This window comes from Ceratotherium simum, chromosome 20 (assembly GCF_057802395.1).
Source record: "Ceratotherium simum simum isolate JZ-2026a chromosome 20, ASM5780239v1, whole genome shotgun sequence".
Taxonomy (NCBI): domain Eukaryota; kingdom Metazoa; phylum Chordata; class Mammalia; order Perissodactyla; family Rhinocerotidae; genus Ceratotherium; species Ceratotherium simum.
The window spans coordinates 14,414,816-14,431,281 of NC_141919.1; the positions used below are offsets into that span (position 1 = coordinate 14,414,816).

General features: G+C 37.3%; 1 protein-coding gene across 13 annotated transcripts in view; it reads left to right on the plus strand.

Annotated features, from left to right (window-relative positions):
* PRUNE2 (prune homolog 2 with BCH domain) overlaps positions 1 to 16,466 on the plus strand; it is a 346,173-nt gene that overhangs the window by 141,474 nt on the left and 188,233 nt on the right. For 12 of the 13 annotated variants that reach the window (XM_087444459.1, XM_087444456.1, XM_087444458.1 and 9 more), the window contains 3 exons: positions 3,096 to 3,200; positions 6,184 to 6,386; positions 8,422 to 8,585. The exons of the other annotated variant lie outside the window; for it this stretch is intronic. In XM_087444459.1, coding sequence (XP_087300585.1) covers positions 3,096 to 3,200; positions 6,184 to 6,386; positions 8,422 to 8,585 — 472 coding nt within the window. The remainder of the gene's footprint in view (positions 1 to 3,095; positions 3,201 to 6,183; positions 6,387 to 8,421; positions 8,586 to 16,466) is intronic. 13 annotated transcript variants of the gene reach the window in all.

Here is a 16,466-nt window from a genome sequence, read left to right on the forward strand (position 1 = left end):
GCACGGGCACCAGCATGTACACGTACATTTTGATGGAAGTGGTTGGGGATAGGGTTGGCGCCTGGGAACTGGGGCATTCACTGGAGATGGCACACGTGAGCGAAGGCACTAGAGGCCATGACTATGAGGGAACTTGATGTATGGGAAGCAGGGATGTCAGAAGAGAAACAAGAGAGCGTGAAAAGAGAGGCATGTGGCACCAGAAAGAACCCTCCGGGTTTTGTCCTGGGATTTTCTACAACCTGACCTGCAAGAGGATATGTACTTTTTCCTCTTTACATGGAGAAGGATGCATCAATCATAATCTTAGAAGATTCCTGAATTGTGAGAATTGGTCCAGCATGCTTTGAGTTCACAATCCTATTGAGCTCCTTTCTTTTTCTAAGTAATAATTGGTTTGGGGTTGGAAAGGAATTGACACACAAGTCTTATTTCCCTCGTATCTTCTTGCATGTGAGTTCACTATTGAACACAGAGCTGTGCCTAGAAATTATCGAACCTAGACAAGAAAGCAGATAGGTCAGCATTGAGGTAATTTTGATGCTATAAATGTCTGAAGCCTTGCTGTATTTAGAATGCATATGTAACATCATCTTTTCTCCCTCCATCCCCATGCTCACTCATTTTGTAGACTCCGAAGTCATTGTGGCATTATAGAGTGGTTGGTGCAGGGCAGAGGAGATAGGCCTCACTATACTGGGTCATGAGTCCTGGGAACAATCCTGACCCCATCACAGACTCCGCTGACCTATAAAAAGTGTTGTTAATCTTCTCACTGTCTGCCTTGCAAGATCTGGGAGGAAAAATGAGGTAATGTCTACATAGACCTTCGAGCTTCTCGGAAGAACAGACTTCTACAGTAATATGATTTCCTAATGCATTTGTTTGTGTCGTAATGAAGTATAATTCCATTTACCTAAAGTTCTTCTGATAATTCCAGAATATCTGACAGTCTTGCACAGGGGAAACAATCTGGCTTTGAGAGTGAGAACTGGGCCTGGCCTAGGACCTAGCCTCAAAAGGTACTCAGCCATGTGAGCCAGCTATAAATTTATGAGGTTAAGGGGAGGAAGCTGGGAGAGGAAGGAATGGGAGCTAGAGTTGGTGGTGATGGGGTGAGGAAGTTGTAATTATCTTAGAGAGTTTACATCATACTTTTAAATGATGCTGTTTTACTAAAAATCAATATCTCAATATATTTTAAAATATATATGTTTATTTTAAGTTAGCAATATTACATACTGGATGACTCATCTGCAATATTGATCCTGTCATCAGTCTCTGTATTGATAGACTCTTTAACCTAGTCCCCTTCAAGATTTAATGTAATATGTTCTTGGGCCACAACCGGGCTGTTTGTTTCCAACTTGATACCAGCATTTCCATACAAACACTAACAAATTTATAGATTCATTTGTAAAACACCTAGTAGGTTATAAGTAATATCTTATCTTTGTTCTGTAGATAAATGAATAAGTAATTCTTTTTTATTGAAATAGTCATGAACAGTATAATTTTTTATATAGCCTTTTTGAGCAGTATTACAATTGGCTTTCTAGTTAGTCCTAAAAGGAGAAGTTAAAACAAAGGATAAACAGTGGGGGAAGTATACGTATGTGTCATCTCTGACATACTATAAAGATGTCGATTTAGGTTGTAGTTATTGTTATTGGACAGTTTTGTTGTGGAATTTTCTAGAAGCAATTGGTTCTTTGGCATTTCCAACCCAGCATTTCAAAAAAAGTTCAGCCTTCTATAAAAGAATTTTGAGTAATGATTGAGTTAACCAGGAAAGAAGACAGTATGTCTTTTCTTCCAGAGAGGTGACTATATACACTTTTTAATAGCAACCAATTTGTGTTTTTAGAGCAATGGTACTAATCATATACCTTTCTCTGGGGGGAGGAAAAGTGTTACAGCTTTCATTTGCTAAATTATAGAATATAATGCAGAGGGAACATGTCCTGTCACCCAAAATGTGGCATGAAAAAGTAAATTCCTACCAAATTGTGCGTTGCATCTAGGGACATATGAAAAAAGTCACTGTTTGTCTCTCAAATTAAGAACATCTTATATAAGGAAATGATATAGAATACTATGGGACTGCTCTTTAGACCAAAATAATCTTTTACTAAAAAATTATCACTCAGAAATACAGTTCATATCGAGTTAGATTGTGGATAATGTTAATAAAATCACATTTTTGTTGGAGGAGGTTATTGAGAGAAATGACCGCCAGTTGACCCATGAGCTGGACCCAGGCAATCAATTGGAGGCTCCTCACCCCCTCTTCTGTCCTTGGAATGTACATTCTTCCCATCACTCCCACAGTGGGAACCATTTTCAAGGACTTGAAAGAGTAGGATGTTGTTAAAACCATGTGGATGGTATTTGTGACTGAACCCCGTTAAGGCCTCTGTATAAACTTTTAAGATTCTTTGGGGCGGATGAGGAGATATACATATGAGCCTCATGTGTTAAGTTCCCTTGCTTGTTAAAACCGCCCTCCACCAATCTGGAGTGGCCGCCTCTTCCTTTGGTCTCTTCTTGCCCTCTGCGTATGGGGGCCAGTTTCAGATTTCACCCAGGGAAGTTCTGAGGCTGCAAACCAACAATTTTCTGTTCCTGACAATTTACTAGAATTTGAATGAGTGTTTCTGAATGTTAAATGTGTTGTGTAATTTTATGTCCTCATGTAAAACTTAATGATAAATTTATGAATTTTTGCAGTTGTATGTGAATATAGCTAAGGCATACTTTAAAAAAAAAGATTGGGGGCTGGCCCAGTGGCATAGTGGTTAAGTTCATGCACTCCCCTTCAGCAGCCCAGGGTTCACCACGCGGATCCCAGGCGAGAGCCTACATACCACTTATCAAGCCACGCTGTGCCAGGCGTCCAACATACAAATTAGAGGAAGATGGGCACGGATGTTAGCCCAGGGCCAATCTTCCTCAGCAAAAAGAGGAGGATTGGCAACAGATGTTAGCTCTGGGCTAATCTTCCTCACCAAAAAAAAAAAAAAGATTGAAAAATGCCCTCTTTATATTGATCTGTTGCACACTAAATTGTGATGTTTTATTTGAATTTGTTTCAGAATCGAAGCAAACGCTTGGAGAAGGTCCATGTGGTTATAGGACACAAATCGTGTGACTTGGATTCTCTCATTTCTGCCTTCTCATATGCTTACTTTCTAGACAAGGTGAGGGACGAGTATGCTTTTTACATTTGAATTATGTAACTTTTAAGAACAAACATTTTTTGGAAAAAAGGAACCTATTAATTTAATTTTTTATTTTCTGGTTTATTGTTGCAGAGAACAAAGTATTATAATCCACTAATCAACAAATATTTATTGAGCACCTACTATATGTGAGGCTTTGTTCTAGTTATTTCTTATTGACTCTCTTCATAAAACATTATTTCAGTAAGATTAATGTTTTCAAATTAAAAATTTTGTAACAGTTGATTACTTTTATGGGAATTCAGAGAACTAACAAAAGTCAGGGTCAGAATTTCTTGTTTCCCTTTATTATCCTTATTGGATAGTCTTGCCCTTGGGAGTAGAAAAATGTGTGCGTAATAACCTGCATGAACAGTACCTGAAGTACAGAGCATATTGGTTGGAATTTTTGGTAGCAGTGGTATTACGTGTCACATCTGTGTTCTGTTTTTGCCTTTTAGCCCTGACTTTGTACACAAGATCATTATCAGCCAGTGATAATCTCCCTTGAGCGAGAATCTTTCTACTCTGTGAAGTCTATAAAAAGCCTATAGAGGTGGAAAAGACCTTTCAATAAATTGTTTTAAAATTTCCATTCCATAAAATTCATCAGGCCATGATAATGCATCACCTTAAAGCCTAAAAAAGTACGTTAGGAGTGTTTCAGTGCTATTTCCATTTTCACACAATTTTTAATTTTCCGGAGTCCGATTTGTTTTATTCCAGTTTCATTTGGATCCTTGGCTCTGAGAGTATGCATAGCTGATCTACAGCGATTTAAATTCACATGAAACCTAGTCTTCCAGAATAAGCTGTGGGTGGCAAGAATGGCTTAAGGCAGCAGCTGACAAAAATGCTGGGTAAAATATTCTGATCTCTAGATAGGGGCTTTATATAAAATTTATCTTAAAATTTGTTGAACTTCACAAGGGAGAGTAATTGGGATGAGGAGATAAACGTGTCTGTGTTAGGACATGCACAGTAAATACTAATCTTAGGTACTGGAGTTTTTGACTCCTAGAAAAAATGTTGCTTGGTTCAATAATGTAGAGTTGACTGCACTAAACTGGTTTTTGGCTGGTAGTGACATGGACTCTCAAGGAAATTGTATAATAATAATACCACCACCACCACCAACTATAATGTTTTGAATGAATATAATAACATCCAATAAAAGGAGTAGAAAAAGTAGTTGTGATAAATAAAATAGGTAGAAAAAAGTAAATAGATGTGTGGCTTCTTTTCGCCTTCTCCTAAGGCTCGCCACTAAGTGTGGAGACAAATGGAGGGTCACCTACTAGGAATTTATTATATTTCTGTGCCTTCCTCTTAGTTTACTGGGCTCCACCCCCTACCAGAGGTCTGCGTCTCCATTTTAATTTTTCCTGAGAACCTGGCTACTCCCTCTTGGGGTATTAACACGCAGGATAAGTACAGAGCTTTGCAGCTACATGTGTATGACTCCATTTAAATACTTTTCACTCTGGTAGGTAAGTCCCATTCTACAGATGGGGAAAACTGAGCCTCAGAAAGGAAAATGGCTTCCTCAAAGTCACACAGCAGAGGCTGGGGCTAGAACCTAGTTCTTGCGACTCCAACTTCAGAATAGGTCCTGCCAGGATAGGTGCAGGCCACATACTCTTGACTCAAGTTTCAGTATCAGGAGTTAGATATAACTCTATCAATTAATTAGGAAAAATAACTTGCTATACATAAATTGCTAACGATTGTTACACAATTGTGATTCAGTATTAGCCTGACAGGTGGGAGGAAAACCACTTTGTTGGAGTGGCTCTGTGTTTTGTATATGATAGTAGGGGAGGGGTGGGTGATTCATTTATTCCACTCAACAAATATCTATGTAATGTCTACTATGTGCCAGGCTGTTTCATGCATTGGGAAACATAACTGAACTAAAAGACCAAAATCCCTGCCTTCTTAATGCTGGGAAGGGGAGATGGATGATAAAGATGTTAAAACTGTAATAAGCACTGTACTCGTGATAGAGCTGGTGATGATGTGAGAATAAAGGCCGTTTACTTTCTGCAAAAATTCAGTGTACCAAACCCCACATTCTCTCGGTGATATTTAGAGTTTATTGCCATACACTCATAGTAATTGTTAAAAGTACCTCTATTTTTTAAATTCTTGTAAAAAATTGAATCCGAAATTCTCTAGCTCCTACCCATCTCCTCTTTCCCCCATTACCACAATTTTTTATAAGAGATTTGTTAATATATGGTTTTTTAAGTAATATAAGAAATCAAGAAAGATCACAACCTGGTAGTCTGTGGGCCAAATCTGGCTCGTAAATGAGTTTTCATTAACCTATATTTTAATTTTTTTAATTTTTAATTTTTAAAATTTAATTGTAATTTTAATTAAAAATTTAATTTTTAATTTTAAAAATTAATTGTAACAACTAAACACCACAAATAACCCCCCCAAATCCAGATTTCTAGCTTTTCTTGAGTAAGTGAAAGATCTGACTATCCTGGGCCTGAATGTTTTGCATGTAAACAGTTGGCCGGAGCAGAGTGGCAGGATCCCATAGAGATGGGACATACGTACCTGTCTGCCTCACCACGGTCCTCACCTGCCCTGCGTCAATCATTCTAATTTTCTGCCGATTCCATAACGACATGTGAATTTGTCTCCCCTGAAGAGGAGAATGTATAAATATATTTTTAAATCATGGAAGGGTTCAAATGAGACAAAATATTCAAGTGAGGCATGAGAAGTTTCATGTAGAGTAACAGGAGATTAAAAAATATTAGGGACCACTTAACCTTTGATAATGCTCTGCTAATCGGGTTCAGGAAAAGTTGGTTATGAATGTCAAACGGTTTAGCGAGACCAAAGGCCTTACATTCCCGTTACCGGTTACCCTCGGGCTTGAGAAAATGTGGTGGTGTTCTTTCCTCCTGCTGTTGCAGTGATTCAGTCAACTTTTTCTTGGTAGGTCAGTCCCCCTGGGGTTCTCTGTTTGCCCGTGCTGAACATACCAAGAACTGAATTCAACTACTTCACTGAGACAAGGTTTATTTTAGAAGAGCTGAATATCTCTGAATCATTCCATATATTCCGAGATGAAATTAATCTGCATCAGCTAAATGATGAAGGGAAGCTATCTATAACGCTTGTTGGCAGCAACGTGCTGGCAAGGTAAGGCTTAATGTGAGGCTCTGGGGGGCGGTTGATCTTTTAACGAAGGCTCTTCTGGGCAAAGTGGTACCTTGTTCAGGATTTTCGTGGTTTAGGGAGATGTGTTAAAGGCAGAGGACATTCAGAGGAAGGGGAATAATTTTTCTTCTCTTATGGCAAAATTTGGGCTATGCCAATCCTCCATTTTTAAACTTTTGCATTTCAAATATGACATCTTTGAGTGGAAAGTTCTTGTAAAATTGACCATAATTTTAAACCATTCCAAACAGTTTCCTATAGCAATGCAACAGTCCTATGTATTGATGCTGAAAATGTGTAATGAAAATGGAAATTAAACACTAAATAAAACTGAAAAGGTCTTAAGAAAGAAATCTCAGTAGTGAAATGGAACTTTATGTGGATGGGCTATGAACGTCATTTGATCACTAGCTCATCATTCATAGCATTTTATACTATAAGAGTAGGATGGATTTTTGAAAGTTCATGTAGTTTGAACTCCTTATTTTATGGACAAGAAACCTGCAACCCAGTGTTGCAAATGACTTACCCAAGGTACCACGTGAAGTTAGCACAAGAGTTTGGATTAGAACTTGGGTCTTCTGCCTCCTTCACTAAGTACTTAAGAGTTGTTATCTGGTGCAGGAATCTAAAGGTACATAAAGAGGCATAAGACAAATTCTCTGCCTCCAAGGGCCTTACAACCCAACACAAAGATGCCCTTCGATAAGCTCTCTAGTGCTACTGAATGAAGAGTCACAGATAAACATCTCAGTAGTTTGAGGCGATGGTTTTTTTTGCATGCTTTGCTGATATGCTAATTGTTGATGACATTAACCAGTGGACATTGACTTTAGTATACATGAAATAAAAACTTGTACAAGGATCTAATTTTTTACTTAACCTTTTTTAGGAAGCATGTTTAGATATGAGCACATTATAATGTCAGTCATGCAGTTCAGTCAGTTATAAGGAATATGAAAGGAATCTGCCTGTGTGGGGCTGTTTTTATCCTCATGGTGTTTGAAACACACAAAATTCTTTTGAATAATATTTATCCGTCAATTGTTGACAACTGACTGAGAGTTTTTGGCAGGTTATTTGACTGACTTAAATTATCAGTGTTCAGGATGATAACGTGCTTGATTAAATTTATGTGTTAACTTTTTCAAACCAACAAATGCAAGTAGATATGGAAAAAGACAATGCAAGAAGCCAAAGGAGTGAATTGTGACACATGTGTGTCAATCAAAATCTTAGGAAGAGTTTTGCTACCAATTAAAATTGAAAAATTTGTGCTGGTTTTGAGATAAAGTTGTGAACTCTGGCTTTGAGATTGTTTATCAAACAGAATACTTTTCAAAAATAGAGATCTCCATTTCCTTCATTGCCACTCATTTGCTTTTGACAGATAAAAAGAATACAGTTAGTTTTATCCATATTTTCTTCCTGCCTTTGATAAAGCCAACTCTATCCTACATATAAAGAATGTTGGTGGAAGTACATAAGCCAGTAGTATTTTTTCTCCAGCACTGTGACTGGATGTGCAAGCTTTGAAACCAGATTGTCAGAGTTTAAATACAAGCTAGTCTACATGCAAACTTTGTGACCTTGGACAAATTTCTTAACCCCTTCATGCCTCAGTTTCCCCATTTGTAACATGGGAATTTTTCTAGAACCCAGTTCATAGGGTCATTTTATAGTATAAAACCGGACAATACTCTGCAATTATGTATAATAATGTGTCTAACCTGTAGTGGAAGCTCAATAATTGTTAGCTGTTACTATTAGTTTCCAACAGCAAAACAAGAGATAGAAGTGCTCAGGTGTGAAGGTCTTCTAAGACTCTTAGGGAGGTGATTAGTTGAAATGAAATGTGAAAACATGTAGAATAAGTTTCTCCTCTTCTGAGTCATGTGAGTCATATTTTTGGTTATTGAGAGGAGGTCATTTGTGTGGGAGCAGAGATTAAATAAGTCCAAAAAGTGAGAAAACATGCCATATCTCTTTCTCTTTTTCTCCTCCATTTGCTTAACAGTGAGGACAAAATTTTAGAATCAGCAGTCGTCAAAGTCATTAATCCGCTTGAGCAGAGTGATGGTGGGCTTGAGTTCCGAGAGTCTTCCTCCTCCCTCGTGGTGAAAGAGATACTCCAGGAGGCTCCTGAGCTCATCACGGAGCAGCTGGCTCATCTCCTCAGAGGTGAGAGACGACTCTTTCTATTAAATACTGGAAGGCTTAATGGAGTGTCTCACAACTTGCTCACGCAGAAAGAGTGCGATCCATTCTTGGGTTAACAATCCCTTTAAAGACCACAGGAAGCTTCATCAGAGAGGCAGGGAGTAAAGAGTTTGTTAAAGAGTAGCATTATACTGAATATTAAAAATGTGCATTTAAAAATAGGCGTGAAGGATCTTTGCTGTTTCACTAGACAAGAATTTTAAATGGAACTGCTGCACCCCTGTTGGGGAGCTGGAAGAGCTCCTCTGGCCGTCTGACAGCTTCTGGAGATGCTTCTTACCCCACAACAGCGTGAATATGGGCCAGAATTCCATGTTCCTGTATCAAAATATCTCCAGATACCGATACATGCTTGGTTTATTTAGTACTGTTTGGATGGCAAAATTTGTACCTTTCATTTTGGTGATATTGTGTCAGGACTTTTATAGTCAAATTGTCACCTCCTTTGTCCTTCATCTTGTAACGTATTCTGTCTTCACTCAGCCTGCTTTAAGCGCTGGGGTCCAGAGCACATTGTCATCAATTATTCTCCAGATCTCTCTTTCATCTCTCTTAGTGGAGCTCACTGTTTCCAAAAGTGGTTTCCAAGCTTTTTTTTTTCTTTCAACACTGTATCTTGAACATGGTAGACCTAGGTTTTTCTCTGAAAGATTTAACCCAGAAAAGTGAAAGACAATGGTTAACAGGCTGAGAGAATTAAAACAGGAAGAAGAAGACCAAGAGTGTGTTGACTCGATTCCTTGAAGGACTGTTTCCTTCACTTCCTCTGTCTCTACCATAATTTGGAGGGAAAAGATCCACAAGTGATATAGTTCCTATAAATTTTTAGAACTAATGGCACTGGTAAACCTGTTTTAAATATTTTTCTGGCTATGGACATCTTTAAAAACACTCTTTGGGAAACTACGCCTTCAACTAAGCTCAGTAAGCACAATCATTGATCTTTGTGACAGAGCAGAAGGAAAATAAAGGTAATTGGGGATCTCAGCCAAGAGGGAAGTTGTTTAACAGTGCAAATGTGTGGTGCAGGCGAACACTAGAGAATATTCTGTTTAAATATCTTGCAAACCACAAGTTCGGTTTATTGTTCAAAAAATACATGTGTTGTTTAGTAGAAAAGAAATGTTGTCAATGAATAGCTTGTCATCATGGTTTTCTGTAAATAGCAAAAATCATATCAAAGGGTAACACATTGCTACAAAGATATGATTTTGCTGTTGTTTGATGATGATGGTGATGATGGTGATGATGATGATATTCAGACTCAGGGAATTAGAAGGGATGCAGACCTTTTTATTAGTTACCTTGATTTTGGTCTTCAGAGCTACCAAAAATTAGAGCTGTGGGAAAGGACCTTGGTTTTTCTTATCATCAGAGATTTTTCATAAGGTTTGGCTTGAAGTGGCATTAGGAAGTGATCAGGACATCACTTCCTGGTCACTTGGAAATTGGAATGTGAGAGGATGGAGTGCCTCCATCTGTGAAGACTGTCAATACAGATACTGTCATGAGAGACAGAGTCACTGAAGCCTGGGAGGTAGAAAACATGGGTGGCTTCTTATAGTGGAAAGAGGGCTCTGGAGACCTTTGGTCAAAGTGTGCATGTGTGTGTATGTATGTATATGTATGTGGAGGGGAGGTGGAACATCACTGGATAGTTTTGCCAAGAGGGAACTAAAGGATGGTGATCCAAGGAGTTGGATTCTGAAGGGGTAACTCAAGGTACAGAGTAAGAAGGGCAATGAGCCAATTTTTAAAAGCTTCAGTCTTTAGTAAATATAAGAAAAGAATGAAGTCGAACTTTACTCTAACTAAACTTGAATTTAGATTTTGTAGTTTTCCAATCATGTATTAACACCAAGCATAAAGGGAGGTTTTTTATGTACCTGTAAATAATTTTAGCATTCTTTATTTTCATAATGTGAGTAGTTCTCTTTCTAAAGGGTTTTCTCTATAAACAGCTATGATCTTATTTTGTATTTTGGGGTGCTCGAAATGATCATTAATTTGACACACATTTCTAGAACGTATTTATGTGTTCTCCTCGGTCTTGAAGGAATGCAAAATTTCTATGGATGCCTTTGCCATAAAGAATTTTGAAAAATGTGTTTCCAGATGTCATGAGACTAAATATTTATGGCTGAGACTTGGAAGAGTCTTTAAAAGCATCATAATTAGACCTCTATGGAGGATATATTATTATAAACTTTGTGCCAAAAACATTTGAATTTACTACAAAGTAAGTACTTAATCAGTTGATTGTTCTGTGCCTTTTATTCTCGTGGTCATATCCTAAAATACGTCATGGTGAGGCACATTGGTGTGCTGTAAATGGATTTCAAGTGGGCCAAGATATTGATCTCCTCGGTCCTTGGAGAGGACCCCAAGTATGCCACTTAGCCCGGTATGCTGAAAAAAATTATAATTTTCAAAGTGTTCCTTAATGTGCAAAAGATTGGGCCTACTCTTACTTAGTCTTGCTTTTTAGCTACTTCTTCTCTGTTCAACTTCTAAGTATTGCAATGCCCTAGACTTTGTCCTGGGACATTTTTTCTGTCTACAGCATCCTTACGTGACTTCATTTAGTTTTGAGATTTTAAAAATAATACACAGGCTGTGACTCCCTTTGCCTCCAACCGTGACCTCTCTTTAGAATTCTGGGTTCACATCTAGTGCCCACATGAGAGCTTCACATGCGTGTCTAATTAGCACCGCCACCTTAACATGGCTGTAATGGAACGCTGTCATTCCCCACACCTCCAAACCTGCTTTTATCCCAGTTTCCCCATATCAATAGAAGGCACTGCCAGCCACCCAATGACTGAAACCACAATCAAGGAGTTATACTTGATTCTTTCCTTTACTTTTCCTCCCACATTGATCCATCAGCAAGTCCTGCTGACTCTACATCTGGAACATAACCTGAATCCATCCACTTTTCCCATGATCTCTACTAGTAATCCAATCCATGCCGCCATCCTGTCTCTCTTTGACTGATGCAATAGCTGCCTGACTCTTGCCCTATTTCCTCCATAAAATCTGTTGTCTAGGAAGTAGTCAGAATTACCTTCTAAAAATGTAAATCAGGTCATGTCAGTCTGCTCTATAAAACCCATCGTACGTGGAATCCAAGCGCCCCACCCTTACCATCCACAGCACCATCTCCCCCCACACCTACTCTGACATCATCTCATGCTATGTCCCTTTTTCCCGTGTGTGTTCCAGGGACAGGGGCCTTTCAGTCCTTCAGATATGCCAAGCTCTTTTCACTCTTGAGGATTCATGTAAGCTGCCTCCTCCTTCTGGAATGCTAGTTTCTATCTAGCTACTTTTCTTTCTATCTGTCACTCGTCTCCTCCTCCCTCTTGCTTCCTCACTCTAGAATGTAAGCTTCGTGAGAAAAGAGACCTCACGTGGTCAGTTCACTGCTCCGCTGTTGTGTCTCTGGTGCCTGGAACAGGACCTGCCACGTAGTAGACTCTCAATAAACACGGTCATAAAATGAATTTTGCGAGATTGTTTATAGACTTTATATTTTTATGACTAAATTGATCTAGTTAGTGCTGCTATATTTTAATGTTCTTTGCATTCCAGCCTGTCCCTCCAGTATTCTTAATGTCTAGACTTTGGACATTGTTCCTTCCAATAATAAATCTTTTCTTTTTACTTTTAGAAATCCTAGTAGAATTTTTGTTATTTTGCAAATATTTGTTTTTATTTTCATCTTTTGGTTGTCATTATATATATAATATGTATGATACATATATATACACTATATATATAATTTTAACTCTTTCATGGAGTATAATGCATGTACAGAAAAGAATAAAAAACATGAATATAATAATGAAAATATACAGCTCAGTGAATTATCACAAAAGAAATATCTTTTTAACAATTATCCACGCAAAGAAATAGAAGAAGATGGCCTCTTTGTGCCCCTTCCTGTTACTACTCAGTCCATCCCTAACTAAAGGTAACTAGTATTCTGATTTTTATGGAACACACTGCCTCACTTTTCTTTATACTTTTACCACCCCTGCATGTACCCCAATTGTTTTGCCTGTTTTGCATATTATGTAAATGAAATCATATGATATGCACTCTCACTGTTATTAGATCTCTATGTTAGTATTAAATGTAGCATCTATTTGCATAGGTCAGTTATCTATCTATCATCTATCTACCTATTATTTATTTATTTTATTATTTATATCCTTCCTTCTTCCATAGAATATTTGAAATGGCTTATAAAAATGCATGCAAATATAATAAAAAAGTAAAAAGTGTCCGAGTCAGGAAAAATGAAAACCTGTGGAGAAAGGAATAAAATCAAGATAGAATAAAAAATTTGAAGGAGTAAAAATAGTATTCAATTTGAAGCTTTGGATATGAGCTTCCTGGAGCCAATGAAAAAATAGAAATGTAATTAATTGTAATATTTATAGTATTACTAAGACAAACACATATACCAGTTCCTCCTTTAAAAAACATTTAAGATTGAAGTATTTTTTGTATGCATCAGTCTTCTTGAAAAGACACCTGATAATGTCAAGACATTCTGCGGCATATGTGTTAGTGGTTTATATAGGAACCAGGCACTGCGTCAGATACTTCTCACTCTTCAATTAATTGGTGTATGGGGAGTGTTTTAATTAACTTCACTTGTAGTCTAGTAACCTTATTTTTTGTTCCAAATTTTTCTACACATGCTCTTTTTCTCTAAATACAGGAAATAAATATTTAAATTCAATCATATTGGAATCTTTAGTCTTATACTTAACTGCTGTAGATACATATCAAAATGTTTGCATTATGGGATAATATTATATTCAAATATTGGGGTAGAACCCGATTCTTAGGGATGTTGTTAAAAGACCATTTATATACCAGTTAGAAGTAGGTATTGCATTGCCAGTGTAGAAATAACCTGCTGTGTTTCTCTAATAATCGCCCCTGTCGCTGTACTGTCTGGGCCCTGGCAGGACACTTATGGATAAATGTCAACAGGTAACTCATTCATGGCCCATGTGTGTTTGGGCTTTGTAGGGGATTTAACAAAGTCAACATAATTTGCATTTTCTTAAGTTAATACTTCTTACAGTAGCTAGGTCTTGCTGTTGTCTTTTAGTAGGACAGGCCTCAAACTTAGAAACTTCAAGAAACAAATCATTAGCGTCACTTTCATCTGGAAAGGCACAGATTTACTTACATAGATTACTTTCTAATTATTTGTGTAAGAATTTATTTGTCTAAGAAGTGAGTGTGCTCACTCAGATGAGATCATACCTGACCCTGAGTTCTGGAAATGTATCTTTTCACTTCTTCCTTCCCCTCCCATCCCTGTGTTTGCTATTGGGGTTCTTCTTTTTCCTTTGTTTTCTTTCTCCTTCCTGCTTTTCCTCTTCATCTCCTTCTCCTCTTCCTACTCTTCTCCCTCCTGCTATCTGCTTCTAAGATCTTGTTATCATTTTCAAACAGGCTGTAACCTGACTGGCCCACCTGGAAGTCACACTATACAGTCATGGTGGCCTAAAGTTGGTGTTTGGTTATGCCCTGAGCTTGTGCCAAAAGCAAACAATCAAAGATCTGCCAGACTCTTCAACCTGCGTTCTTTTATTTCCCCAGAGAAGTGTATTGGAGGACTATTGTCAAATTTAAGGTCCATTAAATGGCTGAATCATCGCATTGGGGGTTTGTGTGTGCAAACGTGTATTTGTGTGTGTGTGTGTGTGTTTCCAGGAACCAGATGGCAATGATGAGATTGCAGCCACTGATTACCAAGCATGTTTTAATCAAGACCACACTTTACTCGAAAGGCCTTTCACGTTTATTTGTATAAGGCCTTGACAGAGCTGCAATATGAGCAGTGAAACAAATAACAGCAACTGTTCTTTGCTTAGGATATGGAAAAGCTATGCTCTAGGTTTTTAAGAAACAAATTCTCTCCTTTCTATTGGTACTTCCATTTGAGCTTTAATAAAGAATAGTTGCTTGCTATTTTAGTAGCCTGGATTAACAGCTTCAAAAAGATCCTTTTAAGGAGGTCAAATAGGAAGGGAACAGATCCAAGTTTTTTTCTTTTTTTTTTTTCCCCCTCTCTTGCCCAAAGAGTGAATCATCCATCTCCCGAAATGGTTACGAAGTCCAAAGGGAATTACATCGATGTTTTGCTTAGCAAGAGGGAAGGCCTGTACCGGGGGTAGGGGAAGAAATTATTCTTTTCTGATAGAAAACCAGAACAATTCCTCAACCTCAGAGTGTTAATTAATTCTTCTGCCATACAAAGATCAGCTTTATTCTTAGATTCAGACATTTTAAATTTATAAGATTATTAAATACTTGAATAAGATGCTTCTTTTTTTATCACTTTTCAGACAAAAGTGTGAGCTAAGTTGTATTTTCTTTCTTTTCTCCTTCCTTCTTTCCCCCTCCCTCCCTCTCTCTATTATTCATTCTTTAATTTTTTTGTTTCAGTATGAAAAAAAAATCATTCCCAGGTGTAACAAGAAAAGAGATTTAAATCCCTTCTTTCCTGCTAAGAATTTATCATGCAGAATATGCCTTTACTGTGGTGAATGTTCTCCCCAAACAACTTCTGACTTCATTAGATCATGTTTAATATTAATGCACTGCAATTGCTTCTGGTGAGAGGTCCTTCACTTCTCCATTCTTTTGAACAAAGAATATTGTGGTTGATTTTTTTCTAATGGAATGAAATGTTTGTTACTATTTTATTATAATTGCTTTCTTGTTGCTTGTTGTTAAACCCCCTGGCCTGTGAATAGCTGGGACACTTCTGGGTACATGTGTATGGATCTAAGTATTTTTTAGTTCTGCAGACTTTGCTGGAAGTTAAGTGAATGCTTACACCAGAAACAGGTTTGATTTTGCTAAGAGGTGCCTTTGTCTGCTGTATATCCTGATACTGATATTTAACTAATTATGTAGCTAAATGGGTCTCTAATGTGAAGTAAAAAAATTTGCTATAGATGAGTCCCCTGGATAAAGTTGGATCATAGCCTTTCTTCTGCGGTAAAAATAACTCAGAATATGGTGAGCATCTTTTTGAGTTATTTTGTCCGATTTACATGAGTTCGTCATCTCCTTTCTAATTGTCAAGTCAAACTTGATTATAAACCAGTATCAGAAGTCTCTCTTTATTGAATTATTCTGTAGGACTCTGTTTAGTGCAATATCTGTTAGATTAATTTCTGAATACTGCCTTTGTATTTCATGTGTTTTAAAATTAAGATCCCCAAATCAAAGAAATTGGATTCTTGGTTTCTCTGTAAGCCAGGCATATTTTTGTGAAATTTATCCTTAAGTATCCTGTATTTTGATGCTACTATAGTTTTTTTTTTTTCTTAAATTGGATTTTCTAATTGTGGTTGTTTATAGAAACACAGGAGATTTTGTATCGTTAACCTAATATCCAGCAACCTTGCTAAATTTACTTACTATTTCCAGCCGTTTGTAGATTCTTTGAGGTTTTTACTTACACGAACATACCATCAATGAGGAAAGACGGTTTTTATTCCTTCCTTTCCTTTACTTATACCTTTTACTTCTTTTGCTGCCTTATTGCTGGCTAGGATTCACGCTGCAGTGTTGGATAGAAACAGTAAGAGCATCGTCCTTGTGTCATTCTGAATTTGAGGTGGAAGGCTTTTAATACATCACAATTAAATATGTTTGCTTTCTTTATTTGGTTTTTATAAATGCCCTTCATCAAATTAAGAAAGTTGTCTTCTATTTCTACTTGGCTGAGATTTTATATAATGATTAAATCTTTGATTTTATCAAGTAGTTTTACTACTTGATATCTATTGATGTGATCAT